Source organism: Nilaparvata lugens, chromosome 2 (assembly GCF_014356525.2).
Source record: "Nilaparvata lugens isolate BPH chromosome 2, ASM1435652v1, whole genome shotgun sequence".
NCBI classification, from domain to species: domain Eukaryota; kingdom Metazoa; phylum Arthropoda; class Insecta; order Hemiptera; family Delphacidae; genus Nilaparvata; species Nilaparvata lugens.
The window spans coordinates 87746597-87765757 of NC_052505.1; the positions used below are offsets into that span (position 1 = coordinate 87746597).

Consider the following 19161-nt stretch of genomic DNA (forward strand, 5'->3'; position numbering starts at 1 on the left):
ACTACTTTCGCGTTTTCGTGTAGCCTACTGCAATCCTAAAGAGCTGAATGTTAGGTCACACACTCATGTATTGTCATTTCAAATGTTGTTCAATAGTCAGTGATTATTTTGATATTGTTTCGATTTAGTTATCAATTTGTTAGTAATTCATTAGGCAGTAGTGTTTATTAAAATTGTTGAATTCGCTTCCTATTTTAACCAATCCAACTGTTTCAATAATTTATTTAATGTAATAAGTCTTCTTACATTCAATAATATTAAAATGTTTTTCTATTAGATCAATCAGCAATCAGAACTGCTTATATATATAATATATTATATATATTATATATATATATATATATATATATATATATGCAGAGGTCCCCAATCGGTCTCCCACTATTCCCACTCAGCGTTTCTTCATGAGTTTCTTATTAAACTACCTATTTATAATAAATGACCAATTAAAACTAATTAACAAAATGAATAAATTTTCGATTACAAATAATACCTTTAGCTAATTTACAACACTGGAAGAACTATAGAAACAAGAAAAGGCAACTTATACGTATATGTGACTGTTTGGTTTGCAAGGGCATTTTTCCAAGTGTATTGAAAAACATTAAGGTATTACTTGTACATACAAAAGGCGATAAAAAACTTGTGACCATTAATTATTGTACCTGTGATATCCAAAGTATTCAAGGCCATAATGCAAGACCAGAACTCTGATATTATGTCCACTTACAATAGAAATTTAATTACCGTAATGAAGTAGGGACTGAACCTTTAGAATTTTTAGGTATTGTTCTTCATTCAAAACTTAATTGCCAGCCACATGCAGAGTTCATTAGTAGACGACTAGCAAAGGGTCTCTACTTGCTGAGAAGGTTAAAGTCAATAAATTATTGTAAACATAAATGTATTAATGCATGTTTATTTCTCTCAAATACAAAGTTTTCTGTGTTTTGGTAATAAATACGCAAATTTGCATAGCAGCTTCCTAATTGAAAGGAGTGCTTTTTATCATGATGTTCAAAGTAACAAATAAAAATGGAAAAATATACGGTATTGGATTGATCCAACTAATACCTTCAAAATTCTTGATTAATTCCTCCAATCTATTTAAAATGTCGAAGTACAGGATTGATTTGTAATATTGATATGAGGACTCTTCCCATACAAATTGTAAAGTATCGAATTTGGGTAGATAAAAATCCCCAACCGAAATAGTAATAGGTCTGAAAATAAAGTAACCGGCTAATATCGCCAAATAGATAATAACTAAGATTAGATAGCATCAGCTTGTTCTGGCTAAATGGTACAAAAACCTAAAAAGGATTTGAAGGAATTTTGTTGCTAATAAATAGATTATTATATAAAATATTTTGAAGATTGAGGTTAGGTACATGTATTCACGGATCGGTGACCTAGAGATCGATCAAATCGAGAAACGTAGAATCTGACCAAAAACCTTGGCAGAACTCTATTGCAATCAAATAGTGTGCAATGTGAAAAAAACACCTGATCACGTGGCTATTTATTAGGTAGCATGGAATTAATATTAATGTATAGAATATTAGTTAGCATGTAAGAGCATAACAAATAAACCAAATAAAAATAATTAATGTATTCAGGAAATAAGAGGTACCAGGCGCATGAATACCGAATAAAATTTGCATGCACCAATAGTAAAACGGCAGTTAATAGGCGGCAACTGTAGGCCAATTCAAAAATATTTCTATATATTTATATAAATGTACTGGATTTTGTGTTAAAACTTTGTATAGTCTATGTTATCGATATGGCTCGAAAGCAAGAAATTATTAATCATACAATCTAAGCAATAATTTGATATTTTTTGTACGATCTATTTGAACCTAAATGGCGGAGGACTAAGATATTCAAATTTTATGTTAATTTGAAAGTCGGAAATAAGATTTGTAAAAATTGAGAAAGGAGAACCAGCACTCGCCAGCCAAATGCCACCATAAGAGGACCCCAAATATTTTAGAGCGTAGTACCTTGCTAATAATTTTGTAAAAGTTAAAGTTAAATCAAATTATTAAATTTCTTAAAAGACTCGTGATGCTATTGTAAAGCAGAAGTCATTTTCAATTTCAAATAAATTTATAACCCTTGGAAGAGACGATTCCGGCTACCATATTCCCGGACCACATGGAGTTGGATCGACATTGGCGGCTTACAAGAGATTTCGACACGTGAGTGATAAATATTGAATTAGTGATGGGCGCCCTAGTGCTTCGAATTAATCTAATAATCAAAGCTAGCTCGCCGAAAGGGTTTTTATTATAAATTAAGAAATTAATAAGAGTAATACTTGCGCAAGTAAATTAGTATTAAGGTATTTTATTGAAAGAAAAAGATAGATCAATACATTTCAGAAAATTCTATTGAATCAAAGAAGTATAAAATCTAGGCTATTAAAAACATATGCATATGATATTTAATTTTTGCAATATAATTTGCGATAGTTTGTTATAGCTCTAATTCACTAGATGAATGGCTCTACCTATTCCGTCAGGTGCCAATCTTGCACCCTGAGATAAAAAATATATTCGATACAAAGAAATCTACCACGTACTAGAGATTTTAATATATATATATATTTGGATTATTAGTGGCTAATTTATCAAGTTGATCTTAAAGAACATATTTTTCAATTGAGTTGTCCAAGTCAACAAGTATTAACAAGCGTATATCGCAGCTACATGCAAAAGAATGCATATGATTTTAAGATAAAGGCACATGGTAATGATTCGTGCCATAAATCTAGAATATAAAGTTTAGCCTGTGATATTTTACTGATTTCAATTATTGTTCTATTTTTATATTATATTTTTTATCGCTCTTTATATATTTTTTGCCTCGATCTATTTTTTGCATTATTTGTTTAATATATGTATGAATGTTATGGTGTGCAATTATTTTTTATTCCTCAACACTATAGTATAAGTATCATATTTAATATATTATTTTTATTGAATTACAAGAGTTATAGGAGAAGCCCATACCTAGGCCTATCAAGATTGTTTGAGACTGAATCCTATTAAAAAACCACGACCTAATTATATGATTATATCAAAATCTCATGCTTTACCGACTGATGCCAAGCAGGAGGCTAATCGTTATTTAAATATAAAGAATAACGTCAGAAAATTTAGGAATATGAATAGTCTATTCTTTCGATGTCTTATTCAATGTTAGTCATGTAAAATAGAATAGAATGACAGCCTTCATTTTTGGACTATAGTGAGGTCCACGTTATAATGACAGTATTTGATCAACTTTGGTTTTGCTATCCTTGTCTATCATTCGACAAAGCCGGTGGTACTATCCTTTTCTAGGTCCACAACGATGACAATTATGTTTTTGACAGTGTAGAAATATAATTAATGCAGAGAATCAGCATCGCTATTCTTCTATCTTCATCCACTGCCATTATAACATGGACCACACTATAGTACATAGTAGTAATCTGAATATTTTTTAATTTGAATAGTGACTTTCATGGATGGGACACACAATATCTGTGAAACCAGAAATAGGAATAGTATCAGAGTTCAACAGGATCACTACTTCGCAAAAAAATCTTGTGTATACATCTGTCAAACTTAAAAATACTTCTAGGAATTATTCTTTACTACTAGGAATCAAATCATTGCATCTTGCATTCTTTAGAAGAAAATTGAAAACTACTGAAAGCCTAAATTTTATATAGCATACAAGAATTATTTTATGTGATTGACTAGATTAAATATTTGCAGGCTAGTACTATTATGTATTATCTAGTACCTAGTACCATTGTTAACAATGTCTTTAATAATGAAGATTCTTATTCGTATTCTTAACTTGTTAGAACAACAAACTACGAGAGCACAACGAAGTTTTTAGGTTATAAAAATGACGTCAAGCGGGTTCACTGCCTTCACGATACCCCAAAACGACGGTTTCGGAATCTTTGGTCAGTTTGTGCTGGTGAAATCCGTCAGCATTCAAAACTTCTGTTCAGCCAGGAACCACAGTTTCGAAACCGGCGGTTTCAGAAACTTTGGTGAAATTGGGCCTATATCTCGTGAACCTTGAGTTTCTCAAGAAAAATTGATCCAACAAAATTAAAGAGAATAAGATTTCCAATATTGAAACAACATTGAAAAGGCAGGGTTCTACCATTTTTGATTCCGAAGCTACGAATTTTCAAAAAAGGGGTATTTTTAAAGGAGTTTTCAACATTATGTAAACCTACCACTTCTACCCTATAAACATGGATATTCTTCTAGTATAGATAAAAAACCACACATCACGTGAAAGAACAATTCATTATTAACAGGATTCCTTAGAAATTTTCTAATTTAGTAGTGGGGGAAGGGGGGATATACCCAAAAATAAAAAAATCATGTCCTACAGCCAAAATACAAATTTTTCATTATAATACCTTTTCAAGATCTTCCTAACAAAAAAATACATATTCCGGCTGAAATCATCTCACGCGGGCTATTTTCTATGAGAATCACCCGTTAGAAACATTTAATTTCAGTATTTCCTAGTGGGGGGTACATCATAAGGATAAGTCAAGGATCAAAACTTTAAATACTTATAACTTTTGACAGAATGATCAGATCTCCTTGTACTACAGCTCATTCTTCTCAGCTCGTTAAGGCGGTTCAAAATCATGAATCATAATTGAAATTTGATGAGGAAATAAAAAATCCACTTTTAGGTGTATTTTAGGTTTAGCACTTCGTCGATAAGTAAAGAGTTTTTAACTAAAAAAATACAAAAACTACCTACAGTACTGGATGCCTGTAGCGCATGAGAAAAAACAGAAAAACAAAATTTTGAAACAGCCCGAAAAACCAAAACTAGTTTCAACTGGTTGAGTGAAAAGTAGAATAAAGTGTAATAATTATTGTAAATAATAATACCATACATGCATGTTAGTGGAATGATGATTTAATTTAATAACTAATAATAAATTATTTTCTATATGCATTTTTTTAATTGATCAATGCTAGCTCAAAATGTACCATCATCTAATAATATTTCCAACCATCCATCTGTCGTCTATCGCGAATCAGCTCTTTTTGCTCTCTCATGAAAAATAATACAGGAATCACTCCTTCTTAATTCAATTAAGGTAAATATAAGGTCCCAAGAACATAAAAGAGTGCTTTAAAATCCCCCTTTTTTTCTTTGGTGACCTACACAGTAGCCTACCTAGCTATGGTTAAAGCTTCTCATATTGTAATGAAGATTCGATGTACCACAGTCTCTGCTTTTCAAATTATGAAAACGAATAGACTTCGAATAGACATTATTTTCAATTTGACATAAAAAAGAGCTGTATGCTCTAACATTTTTAAACCTTATTTTTATATAGGCTTGATGGTTTTGCGTTAGTCTCAACTTATTGATGCTAGTTTAAAGTTCCACCCCAACATACCAAACATACCACAATTGAGAGTGTATGAGAGCGTAATAAAATGTTTTCATGAGCTGCTCTGCTCATCACAAGAAACAAATTCACAGGAAATAAAGCTTTCTTATGCTAGCTCTTCTAACATTAACATGTAAATTTTAAATATGAGTTTACATTACATTTCCTCATCAGAAATTTAACCTGAATATTAGAATGACTTAAAATTTCAATTTCTTCAAATTATTAATACCAAATATTATTTTATATATTGTAACAACTATTTCAAATCAAGTATTTCTATTTGTTAAGTTTAATGTTTTAAACTTCTGAAATAAGATATTTTTTCAAAGAATAGAATTTTATTGGATGTAGGTACGGTACTTAAGTGCACTTATAACCCATCCAATGTTTTCAAGTAATTCCGAAAATTGACGATCTATTTTTATCAAATGAATAGCGTGATTTTTCTCCCACTCTACTTAAACTGACACGCAATATTAACCGATTGTTTTGCAAAAGTATCGGACGATGTTGAGTTCTACTTATCATCAACAGGTAAACACAATAAACAGTACTACGGTGTAGTAACCCACGCTTTCCTTGTATCAAGACAGGAAAACAAAATTTCATTCATTTGAAACTCCGTAGTGTGCTGAATTTAAACAGTAATAATCTTGCTGTAGTTTTAAAGCACAAAACAGATCGTGACAACCATTCCATTGAGAAGGCATGTACAAACTACAAAACGTTTTCGACCTTGATGTTTTTGCTCTGCCTAAATATAACTCATCGCTGAGCTGAGAATCATGCAATCACCTAAATTTGCAAAAAATAATTCTTATAAAAATGTATAATTCAATGAAATGTTAATTCTGATTATAAAATATACTTTCACTTCCTAAACATACCGGTATTGTTTCACTTTACTAAATACAATATCATTGTTCATGTGAGTAGTGATGTAGTAGATGATGAATAATGATGCCATTATTCAAGTGTATAGTGGCCATATCCCAGTCATGTCACTTCATCTCGAAAATTGTTATCATATTATCAATATTTTGATAAGCTTTAGATTTTCTTTTCAAGTAGAAACGATAAATAGTGATGAAGATTCCTCCTTTTTCTATTGATAGAAAATGATCAATAGATGCAATCATTTGTGTATGGTTTACCGTAACTATATTTTCCATTATTTATTATGTTACTGGAAGGCTGAATATCACTGAACTGATAATATTGTATGCTCAACTAGTGGTTGTTTGATCCATTACAGGAACACCTACATTATCTATGATTTATAGGTGGGTCAACCCTAATTTTTATTATGATTAGTCTTAGGGATAATGCTATCATCAGGAGTAATAAAGTGGATTTAAAAGAATTATCATAGGTAGGTATTCTTATAGGGATAGGCCTAGTGTTATTGGGATTGATATTGATAGTAAACGAAAAACATTTGAATAATATTTTAAGAAATAAATAGCCGAATGATAATTATATCTATCATGATCCATGCTTATGAATTATATTTATATTACTCGCAGGGGAGACCCAGATTCCATTTGATGTTGTAAGGCCTACAATCTACTTCTTTTATGTAATAGTATTTTTATGAATATTGCCATATTGATTTGTGAGTAATTTATGAGTATAAAATTTCAATTGTCATACAATTATTATTCTCTGATTCAACTTGAATGAGCAATAGAAATGAACTCTTTTCACAATAATTCAGCTCTTTGCTCTGATGTAATAGAACAATAAATTATTCCACACATTGGAATGCCTTTGTCAGATGATAGACAGACACATCTAAGTTGCGTGTTTCATTCTTTTAAACAATTAATCGATATCGAACGAGTTGCATCAAAGGTTATTTGCAACCGCAAAGAAGTGCGATAAAAATGAACATGGATCGAATGATTCATTCGCGCGGATCATTATTTTTTTTAACAAATAATATCTATTTGAAGAACCTGACCAAACGCCTTTGAAACGAGTTTGGAGGGGGTATTTAGTAGTAGACAGCTACTCTACTCTCTACCCTCTTCTCTTTCTACTCTCTACCTTCTTCTCTTTCCACTCTTCCCCTCTTCCCTTTCTACTCATCCCCTCCTTTCTTCTCACACCCATCAACTACTTGCGTCTAAATTCATAGCATGCTCTTCTCCGCACTGATAGAAACGAATACGATCCTACTGAGTAAACATAGCAGACAACTCAAAACGTAGTGGCTATGACGACTCAGTTGAAACAATTCAAAAACAACGTTCATTGAAAACATTGCAAAAACAAGTGACGTGTGATGTGTTTATACTACTTGTTGAGAGATTATATACATCGAAAAAGCGGAGATCCAGCTAGTAACAAATTGGAAGTGAACCATTAAACAACAAAAACTGTTTAGGTAACGCAGGGACTGCGATACCCAGTGATAAGAATAATTTGTTCATACCGTACTGTGTTGGTGCATTTACTATAAAGATCTTCAAGTGCATTATTCTCTGAGATGTCGATGAGCAAGAATATCTTAAGATGCAGAAGATGTGCTTGTTTAGCTACAAGGTGAGTGAAATATCATATAATAAATTTAACATGCAACAGGTACCCTAACAATAATTTATCAACATCAATAATAATGATATTATGATTTTTTAACATAATGAGCATGAAAAGCAAGAAATATTATTTCTGTATAACCTAATGTAATGAATATAGGCTAACATAACATTGATCTGGAGTAGTTTATTTAAAGCAACACTATAAATTTTCATAGTTCATGTATCACAATTGAACATAACCATAATAATTTAAAATATGTAATCAGTTAACATACTATGCACCAAGGTTGAAATAAGTTATATAGATTATTATAATATAATAGTAGTGTTTCTTATGAAGGTGATATCACAATAATTTGCATAATACAGTATCTACTGTTTGACACAAAAATAATATACGTACTGTACTAGATCTACACAACTGTTCAATAAAAATGTTTGATAATATGACAATAGTTTTTAGGCCTATTGAGGCAAGAATCGTTTAGCAATATACAAAGGAAAAATTAAAAAGCTAAAGAAAAGGAAGAGAATATAATAATAATTAGATACAAAGAAAAGTACGGTAGCCTAAATAGAACATTTAAAATCAAAATGTTGATGAGAATATTAATAATGAATGGTAGGTATATATACAAAAAGGATAAGAAAAATAATGTTTTAGATAGAAAAGAATATCGTAAGATATAGAATGGAATGTGTTCTTAGACAAAGAGTTCTTTATTTTTATCTAGTCCAACGTATCACACCAGTTCCTTGATGGTGAGAAAGCACAGAGCCGTGAGGTAGGTTTGAATAATCACGCCACTTGTGACGTCAGAGAGTATGGGCTCTTTTCTGCACCAATCAGAGAGCAGTATTTCTCGTCCGATCGTCTGTCGTTGTTGTTCTCCATTTATCACATTTTAGAGGTTAACGTTTGATTTCAATCAGCTGAGTTTATTTTTGTGTCGCATTTGCAATGCAAACTTGAAAATGATAAATATTATGAGATGCTATTCTCGACGACTTTATTTATATTCGGTATAATTTTGAAGTGAAGTAGCCTATCAAAATATTAGCTATGGATCTTTAGCACCTTAAACAGGTATGGACTAGTTAATTTATTAAATTATTATTCTTGGTAATGTTTTCAATTTACTAGTTGTTTATGCCAATTTCTATGCTTTCTACATAATTTTTTCTAAACAATTGAATTTCTCTTTAAATAAGTATTTAAATTTATTTTTTAACAGAAAATAATAGCTCTGTTTAACAGTAGGCTACCGGTCTTATAATTAAGATATTTTTGGCAGTTGATTCAACATTGAGTTGGAGCCAGAAATTGTAGTCTGTTGGCTTGAACTCATAATGTAATGTCTTTTTTACTTGCACGTGTGCTAAAACATGCAACCAACCCCATTGAAATAAGTTCTGCATACAAGACTGAGATTACCAAATTGCACTTGTTTTTATCCAGATGTTCTAGGCATTGCAACCCTATCTTCTAGCAAATACGGTGGTTAAAACTTTGAGATTATTAAAGAGTGAAAGCCAATGTTATTTTTCAGTGTGTCTTATCAATTAAAATTTTAATTATCAAACATGAAATTTTCAGTTGGTTAGGTTGTTTTTTAAATCGCAATCATAGGAAATTTATTAACTAGGCTATATTGAGTTTTATTTTAGTGCTTGACTTTAATGTTGCTCATTTAGGTAAATTTAGTCAGTAAATTTGAGGTTTTTCAAAGATCCAACCAAATAGCTTGGGATTTGTTTATTTAGTAAGTTTGTTATAATGATACTTAGGACCAAGCTACATAAAGCGTTTTTGCACTGGCGATGGACAAGTCGGTAGGGCAGTAAGCTCTCTGATTGGCTGATCATTACCTCAAGAGCCAATTTAATCAACCAATCGGAGAGCTTCCTGACCTGCCGACTCGTCTGCCGCCAGTGCAAAAACGCTTCATGTGGCTTGGCCCTGAGTCACTGCAGTAATCTATGTGATATTTGATAACATTCAAACCTTTTCCATTTATTCAATAAACTATTTTTATGTTTACAGGCATATTAGTAGCCACCGAGTAAGGTCTTCTGAGCCGATTATTGAAAATGGAAAATTGAATTGTGCACGCACCAAGGGCATGTCATTCAACCAGTGGAAAATCATCAATCAGTTCAAAGAATTACTGTGGAAGGGAAAATCAGAATGGGCTATAATGTATATTGTAAACAAGGAGTGGATAAACTTGCTGAGGAAATTTCCACAGGCAACAGGAGTGTTTCATTCTGTATCAGTACAAAGGAGAAGCCACCGTGGGGACTTCACTGCAACAACTAAAGATGAACCGGTTGCCATTAAATCAGCTGAACAGAAATTGAACGAGCCTCTCAGAAATAATGTGCTGCATGAGCCTCCACCAGTGGAAAGTAAGCCGCAGGATAGCAAAAGTTATGGTTTGCAAGTCATTGAAGGACTGAAGCAGAAACTATCAAGCAAATCACCAACTACCGCAGAAGTACCACAAGATGCGTCCAGTTTGAAATGGAAGAACCAGTATAACATTGCCACCAAGGTAAGAAATCATATCATCTTTTTATTCCAGTAAGCTACTATGCTCTTGAACCTTGAACCATATTTCGCAGCTCTCTATAGTGAAACTGTTCATTGACTGTAATGTCAAGTAGATTTATTCTATTCATGAATAATCTCCTTCATTCTTATAGAATCCTGTAAGGCTTTCTAATTTCATTGTTCATTGAATACAATACTTACATTATTCAACATCTTTTCCTGATCTATATGAACCGTCACATTATAATGGACATTTTATTGCTTTAATTTCTGCATTGAATTATTGAAAATGCTATTTGAAAAATTGTATGATTTCATTCTATGCTTATAATAGTCAAATCCAAGAAACTTTTGAATTGGGACAGCATAAGAAATCACTCCTTCTTCTGCTGTTTCAATACAAAAGTCTTATAAGTTCTAGTATAATTATTATTCTAATAAACTTCTTAATTCTTAATCTACACATTAGAACTCCACGGAAGCAGCATCATAAATTAGAGATTGAATCATTGAATGTTCAAATTTGCATAATGAATTTAAATCAATGTACTTTATCAAATCTGTACTATCATAGTACAGGATTTTGAATAGGAAAGGCATTTTGATGAATTGTATTGGGATGATCAAACTGATAAAAAATGTAATATAGAAAACATCGAATAAGTGGTAAAACTCAAGTTACAATAATTGATATTTATTCACAATCGTCACATGGTACATCAAATTTTGAGTATCACTCAAATGACTGGTGACATGACAAAACAATAATAATGATAATAATTCCTATAACTAGTTGTAAACTAAAATATCGAAGATTGGACACATAAGCCATGAAGTCACAAAACTCTACTTATCGATATAATAACTCGTCAAATATCAGTTTCTAGGGAATTTGGTTTCATCACTTGATAAAATTATTATTGAAATTGAAAGTCAATTTCCTCAATAATTGAGGAATTCAAATGATATACATTTCAGTAGGCCAATTTAGATCAACATTATTTGTTTCCTCTTTAGTTAGTTTGTAGAATTAAGAATTAATTAATTATTATTATTATCATTATCATCAACTGACTGTTGTTAATTTACTAGTTTTTAATAAATGTGTTTATTTATGCAGGATTGCATAGTGTCTCGATCTCGCCACGTCCTGTCCCTCATCACCACTGCGCAGACTCTTGATCAGAAGAGACACAGATTGGTGGAATTGATTAAACATCTGAACCAGTTTCCTGAGGCGAAAGGATATCTCGTCAAGGTTAGTAGAGTGCATTTGCAAATATCTTTATTCTCATTTAAAAAGCCACTTCAGGCAAATGTATACTAATGTCATTCAATATAACAATGAGATCTCCTATCTCTTCAACATGTTAACAAAGTATTTAATATAACTTATAAATACAATTTAAATTATAGTAAAGTATTCTAGTTTACTATGAACTTCTTTAACTATAATGAGGTCCACGTTATAATGGCAGTGAAGAAAGATAGCAAAAATCGTTGCCGATCCTCTGTCTTGTCAATGCCTTCTATAGACGGTAGATGATATAGGTTTATTGATGTAACTCTTCATTCTCATCTAAAATAATCAATTATATTTCATTAAGCAAGAAATTATATTTTTTAATTATTTCATAATTGAGTTGAAATATTCTGTTAATGATTAATTCTACATTGTTAAAGGACGATCTGGCAACAGAGCAAAGCGAGAAAGAGATAGCGCTATCCGCTTTGTTGAGTGATAGGCAAGGATAGCAATACCATTGCTAATCAAACACTGCCATTATAACGTGAACCTCACTATAGGAACCAATTCTATTGCTGATAGTAATTATATTGTTGAAGCCATAAATGTTCAGGCGAAAACATACCAATGTCATACGATGAACCAATGAGATCTTCTATGGTTCAACTCACACTTACGCGAATTAGGTCGAGAAGAGACTCGACTCTAGTCGAGAGCATGTGTTTCCAAATGGTGACACTCAGACCAGTCGATTCTAGTCTCCGCGACGTCACCATTTGAAAACACATGCTCTCGACTAGAGTCGAGTCTCTTCTAGACCTAAGTCGCGACCTAAGTGTGAGTTGAGCCTTAGTCTTTAACATGTTGAACACTATTTAATAAAACTTAAATTTAAAACAATGCAAATGATGGAACAGTATTCTAGTTTGCTATAAACTTCTTCAACTAGGAACCAATTCTACTGCTGATAGGAATTACAGTATATTGTTGTTGAATTCGAAATTTTCAATTCGAATGAAGCAAATAATGATATTATGTTGAAATTTTAAAATATTCTGGTGTAACTTGCGGAGTAAGTAACTAGTGTGACAGTAAGATTAGGTAGGTTGCCATTTCTCTGCCTTTGGAAGTACGAGTTCTAAGATTAAATTATTAGTCGAGTAAATAATTATTATTAAACGAAAATCCAAATTAAATGCTGTAATTCACCCCGAAGACTTATGCTACTGCAAATATTGACAACTGGGTAAACAGCTAGATGGAATTTCGACGAGCGCTACTATTCAAAAATTATTTGTCAGCCCGGGAATCGAACCCAGTACCTCCTAATTGCCGGTCAGAAATGCTTACCCCTACACCAAACTGACAATCTCTGGATAGCAGCGCTCATTTTATACGAAGCCATAGCGGCCAGCCAGTCCACAGAATTTCTTCTATTTGTATCAAACTGCAAAACGAAGAAACCAGTTGAGTAATTTCTCCTTTTTCTATCAATTTTGCAAGACTAAGAGATCAACTCTTTAAATTTAGAATGATTTTTTCGATAAAAACTGATCGTGATTAGTGTGGACTATCGAGGTTTAATAACTTACTGATATTTTCTGTTTTTGTAGGATGGTGCGGTCACAATTCTACTGAGGATGCGAGATTCTGTTAATGATTCTCTGATTCAGCAGATGATCCGAGAAATATTTGCTCGTCTAGGTCATGTGGACCCAGTGCCAGGGTGGGGCATTCGTATACTATCAATCGATGGAGGTGGAATGAGGTAAAAATGCCATTGTATTTCCACTAAACTACGATATTGAAATTTGCTATATCCTCTCTTATACCTCGATTTGCAATACATCATGCTCACATTATTAATGAACAAGTTCAAGTTTATCATATTCTAACTATTAAATCTATTGTTTCATACTTTGAAAGTGGTTTTTATTTTCAAAGATAATCCGAACTTACATTTTAATGCTCACATTTAATAGTAACTGTTGAAAAAATGATTTTAAATAATTAAACTCTTAACTATGAAACTCTTTATTTTCACTCATTTAAATTTAAAGTTGAGTATCATTTCCAATCAAAGCAAATCCTCATCTTTAATACTTACAAACTACACAACCAAAACATTCAGTGCTCAATTATTTAAAGTTGATTACAACTTCCTTATATCATTCCTGAACTTGGATTGATTGAATTCAACAAAATATTCTAACGTTCTAATTGTTCATGGTTGTCGTATGAAATATTTATTATACATCTACATAGCTCCAGAATTCAGGCTCGAGAAGCAATATTTGACAATAACTCCAATCTTCATGAAGAATCAGTTGTATAGTCACAGTCAGATAATTTCTTATTACCTATACTCGCTTTAATACAAATATGTCCTATGTTTGCAGAGGTATAGTAGTTCTTGAGATGCTGCGGCGTTTTGAAGAGCTAACTGGAAAGAAAGTATGTGAAATGTTCGATTACATATGTGGAGTGAGCACTGGAGCGATTTTAGCTTGTGGAATAGGTAATTATTGTTCTAACTGTATTATAAATATCTCAACCAAAGCACCAATAAAATAGTCCTTCATTAAAAAAACTCACTGAAAAATGCATTCATTCCTGTTACCAAAAACAAAATTGCCATACATCCATTTCTATCGAAAATGGTTTGGTGAACAAATAATTATTCATTTGATGAATGGATGATAGCTGTGTTGTGAATTGGTTCTTCTTCACTATTAATTTCAACTTTGTATAGAAAACTTTCTAGCAGTGATTACGTTTCGACCTGTTGTCGGTCATCTTCAGACTGGAAAACTCTAAAGTACCCTAAAGTAAGTGTCTCCTCATCAAATGTGTTTTTTATAAGTACAAAGTTTAAATAATAGCTTTTGGAAGGCTTTCAACTGGAACAATTTTTTGCTGTCGTGTGGTTGCTCTTCTCAAAATTGAAAAGAAAATATATTCATTTATCTTCTCACATTCAAGGACAATTGGTGTAATATTCATCATCCATCTAATGTAGAAATTGGTTTTACCATTGTTCATGCATCAGTATGTTCTCCTTAAGGTGCGTTCAGATATTCGCGCCTCGAACACGCTCCGCACCCACTCCGAAATCGCTCCGATCATAAACGTTACGTGAGATGTTACGCAAGAGTTCGATAGAGGTTCGAAGGATGATCGCGCGCTTTTCGTATTGTTGACTTCGTTACAACCTAACCTCACAAATGTGAAACGTTCAATCCAGCTGATCGGGTGACAAAACAAAATAAAATAATCTGACCAGGGAATTTCTGGGTAGCATAATAATACATTAAGTTTATTAATCATGTTTATATAATAAATTTATAATTATTATGATTGTTGCATCTATGTTTAAGTTTTATTACAAAAAAGGTTATGTCTGTCAATGTTTTGAAAGGTGAAAGGCGTGGTTGGGTTTTTGGCTTCTTTCTTCTAAATTCTAATATGCTGGTACCTATTATCAAAAATGTTTTTATAATTTTACATGATTTAATTTTAATGATTTGATAATAAATTATTAATTTTGATAATTTTATATGCTAACACAGAGATCGTAATTTTTCGTAACTGATCCAACAAAAATGTTAACCGCGCATGCGCAACTATTGGTTAGTTCCAAAGACCTTAAAGAGATAAGTATCTCTTAAGGTGCGTACAGATATACGCGCAGCGAACATGAGCAATCCACTTTTAATCAGCTGACTATATCTGTATTTTTACAGAAACGGTGAGATACAGATATAAAAAGCTTGGCATCAGCTGATTAAAATTGAGTTGCTCATGTTCGCGGCGCGTATATCTGTACGCACCTTTATGGTGCATCTTTAAGGTCTTTGGTTAGTTCGACCTAGGAGCTTGCCAAGCTCGACCTCTGTTACAGGCTCTTCTCGCGTTCCACTCTTGCTCCACCTTCGATCTGCTCGAGTGACGTTCGATTGCGGAGCAGAGCGAATGTCTGTACGCACCTTTAGTATTGACTTGTAGCATTTATACAATCTTCCATTCATGATCGAATATTTACAATTTTCATTCTGGCCCAGACTCAACAGTTGCATTATTTCTTGTTTGTATTTGTTACAGGGACTCCCTGTGGTAAATCTCTGGATGAAGTGCAAACTATTTATAGAGAAATGAGTGCCAAAGTTTTCACTCAGAGTGCATTTTGGGGTACTGGCAAATTGATGTGGAACCATGCTTACTACGACACAACCATATGGGAAGATCTGCTCAAGAGGTATCTTGGGGATGTCAGTTTGATTGAAACTACAAGGGACCCAAACTGTCCAAAGGTATATTAATATTATCATGTTTTTACACTAGAATGACGACTCTCAGTATATATTAATGGTGGAAAATATTTCTTACAATTAATATAGTCTGCAACACATAACAGTTCGTAATGGATAAAGAAATTCCAGACTTGAATAATGCTCTATGTTTCTGTTTCATAATGTCAAATTCCATAATTATTGAACTGAAATCAACCCTCCTCGGAAGTCTGGAATTGGCAAAACAATAATTATTAAATCAACTATATATTTGTACTCTTCTTCTTACAGCTCATCGTTTGATTGGTTGGCAGTCTTCCATCTAAATCTGTCCATCTAAATCTTTGTACTCTATTCGTAATTAATAAAAAGTCTAGGTATTATCCAACCACATATTTGTTGAAATCGACATCTCTGGTATAAACATGGCTTCAAATTCACTGTGATCTTCGATTTACCGTCTCGCAGTTGTGAATTTTCTTTAATACTAGCAGGTAACCCGTACTCCGCAACGGTCCGATTAAAAACGGAGAATTCAATATAAGCCTTCATAAGCATACTCGGTAAATTAAGAGGGAGGGATAATCAATATGCAAAATTTCAAGTTAATCAGTCCAGTAGTTCGGACATGATGATGCGTCATTCGTGAATTTCATATTCTGTACGTGTATAGGCCAATTCTCTCCTTTACTAGTAGTTCTGTGAACAGTAGACCTCACGCAGATTTCTCATCCACAAGTATCTGATGTCACTTGTTTGAAATGTTAACAAACTCAGTTCACGTTTGAATTTGTATCCCATATGATAATTCATCCAATTTCGTGGTAATCTTTCCATCTGAAAATATTTGAAAATTAATTTTTTCCAGTTAAAAATACTATAATTTCTTTAGCATTATCTAGTTAATTTAATTAGTTTTAATCACCTATTAAATTTGTTTTTGCAAATGTGAGAATATTGATGGGCACGCATAATAATACCATGACTGCAAACAAAATATTGAAACCATAGACAAATAGAAATAGACACGGCTTCTCCAGACATCTGTGTAATGCATGCAATGAATAATCCACTTGTCAGCTGATTGATTATAATTATATAGTCTGATTAATCCTATCTTCAGATTAGATGATATATATAGTGATATCGGAGTATGGAGGAATTCCTCTTCTTTTCATATTATCCTAAAAATGCAAAATTTCAAAAAACCTTGTGTATACATCGACGCGCAGTTGAAAACGCAATATTCCTGCTAAATCTTATAGAATACTATCAACGCGTTTGGCCGTAAATGCGTTACATCATAGCCACCTCTAATACAAGGCCCCGGCCTACGATATTGCAACGTCGCAGCGTAGGCTAGAATCTAATACATGATTGGTGAAAAAGATCAGCTGGTATTTTTAAAAATCTTTTTCACCAATCATGTATTAGATTCTAGGCTTACGCTGCGACGTTGCAATATCGTAGGCCGGGGCCTTGTATCAGAGGTGGCTATGGTTACATACATGCATACATTTAGACAAAAGAAAATCAGAGTTGAAACATAGAACTCACTACGTTCGGCTAATTATATTATAGATATTAATTTGAGAACCTTGTTTGGTATTGTTTACTCAGCTGGCTGCCGTATCCACACTGGTGAATCAAGCTCGAGTTCTCCCCTATGTGTTCAGAAACTATGCTCTTCCCTACGAGCGACAGTCACAGTACCTCGGCAGCTGCAACCACACCATGTTCGAAGCTGTGCGTGCGTCAGCCGCAGCTCCCACCATATTCGAGGAATTCCGGATAGGATCGTTGTTGCATCAGGTGAGCATTGTTCATATTTCTCATCAAAACACAATAAAAGTTACCAAAAGTACCCTTTTATTCTATTACAACACTTGAAAATGGCTCTTGAAGAGTTGAAATTAGTAGTTATATTGTAATATAATAAAAGGGTACTTTTATCTTGAAGATATCAAAAGTAACCTTTTATTTTATTACAACACTTGAAGTGGTGGTTCTTGAAGAGTTGAAGCTAGTTGTGTGTAATGAAATGAAAGGGTACTTTTGATAAACCTTCAGTTGTCAAATAGTACCCTTTTATTTTATTACAACAATAATTGAAAATGGCTCTTGAAGAGTTGAAATTAGTTATATTGTAATAAAATAAAAGGATGATATTATCTTGAAGATATCAAAATACCCTTTTATTTTATTACAACATTTGAAAATGGCTCTTGAAAAGTTGAAACTAGTTATATTGTAATAAAATAAAAGGGTGATATTATCTTGAAGGTATCAAAAGTACCCTTTTATTTTATTACAACAATAATTGAAAATGGCTCTTGAAGAGTTGAAACTAGTTGTGTTGTACTAAAATAAAAGTGTGATATTGATTCCACCCAATTGCTGAGATGTTTTTGAATAATAGTTCTGTTGAATATACAGGTATTATAGTTTTCGATCCAGGCGAAGGCAGTAGTTTATAAGTACAATATATCATTTTTAAGTAGAATTCTGTGAAGCTTGTTAATAGCTGAATTTTTTTGAATAATAGTTATGTTGAACTTGAGAATTAATGTCAACTTGTGAAACTTTCAAAGTTGGATTTTATGAAACATGTTGATAGCTGTGATGTTTTTGAATAATAAAAGGGGTTGCCAATGAATCTAGTTCATGAGTAATTTGAATGCATTTACAATCAAGTTATATGAACTACAGCAGCTCTGTTAATTGAGTAACATAGCCGTTTCTAGATTGGTTTATTTTGCTTACGTCCAGTCTTTTCTTCAATATGGGATTATCGTTTGGGGCGCTGCCTACATGAATCACTTGAATAAGATAATTGTTATTCAGAAGACCTTATTGAAAGCAAATCTTGGGAAGCCCAGACGTTTCCTTAGTGACAATCTTTTCAGGGAACTGAATGTGCTGACTGTCAGGCAGCTGCACACGAAAAACTTGATAATCTACATGAATAAGCATAGTAATCTTTTCAATCTCCGTTTATCACCGTACAATCTTCGTCCCTCATCCATCACTTTCGAATCTCATCATACAGTTTTATCCATTTGTAGAAGGCAGTTCAATTACATTGT

The 19161-nt window shown here is 32.6% G+C and overlaps 1 protein-coding gene across 2 annotated transcripts; it reads left to right on the forward strand.

Moving 5' to 3' along the window:
• Window positions 1–7600: 7600 nt before the first annotated feature.
• On the forward strand, window positions 7601–17887 carry LOC111057549 (calcium-independent phospholipase A2-gamma; the record flags this gene model as incomplete). 2 transcript variants are annotated; one of them, XM_039422008.1, is given in 7 exon segments in its annotated part: window positions 7601–7990; window positions 10031–10541; window positions 11661–11798; window positions 13400–13554; window positions 14186–14304; window positions 15888–16096; window positions 17696–17887. In XM_039422008.1, coding segments are annotated over 7 exon segments (1380 nt in total), but the record flags the coding sequence as incomplete, so codon positions are not given.
• Between the last annotated feature and the right edge of the window lie 1274 nt (window positions 17888–19161).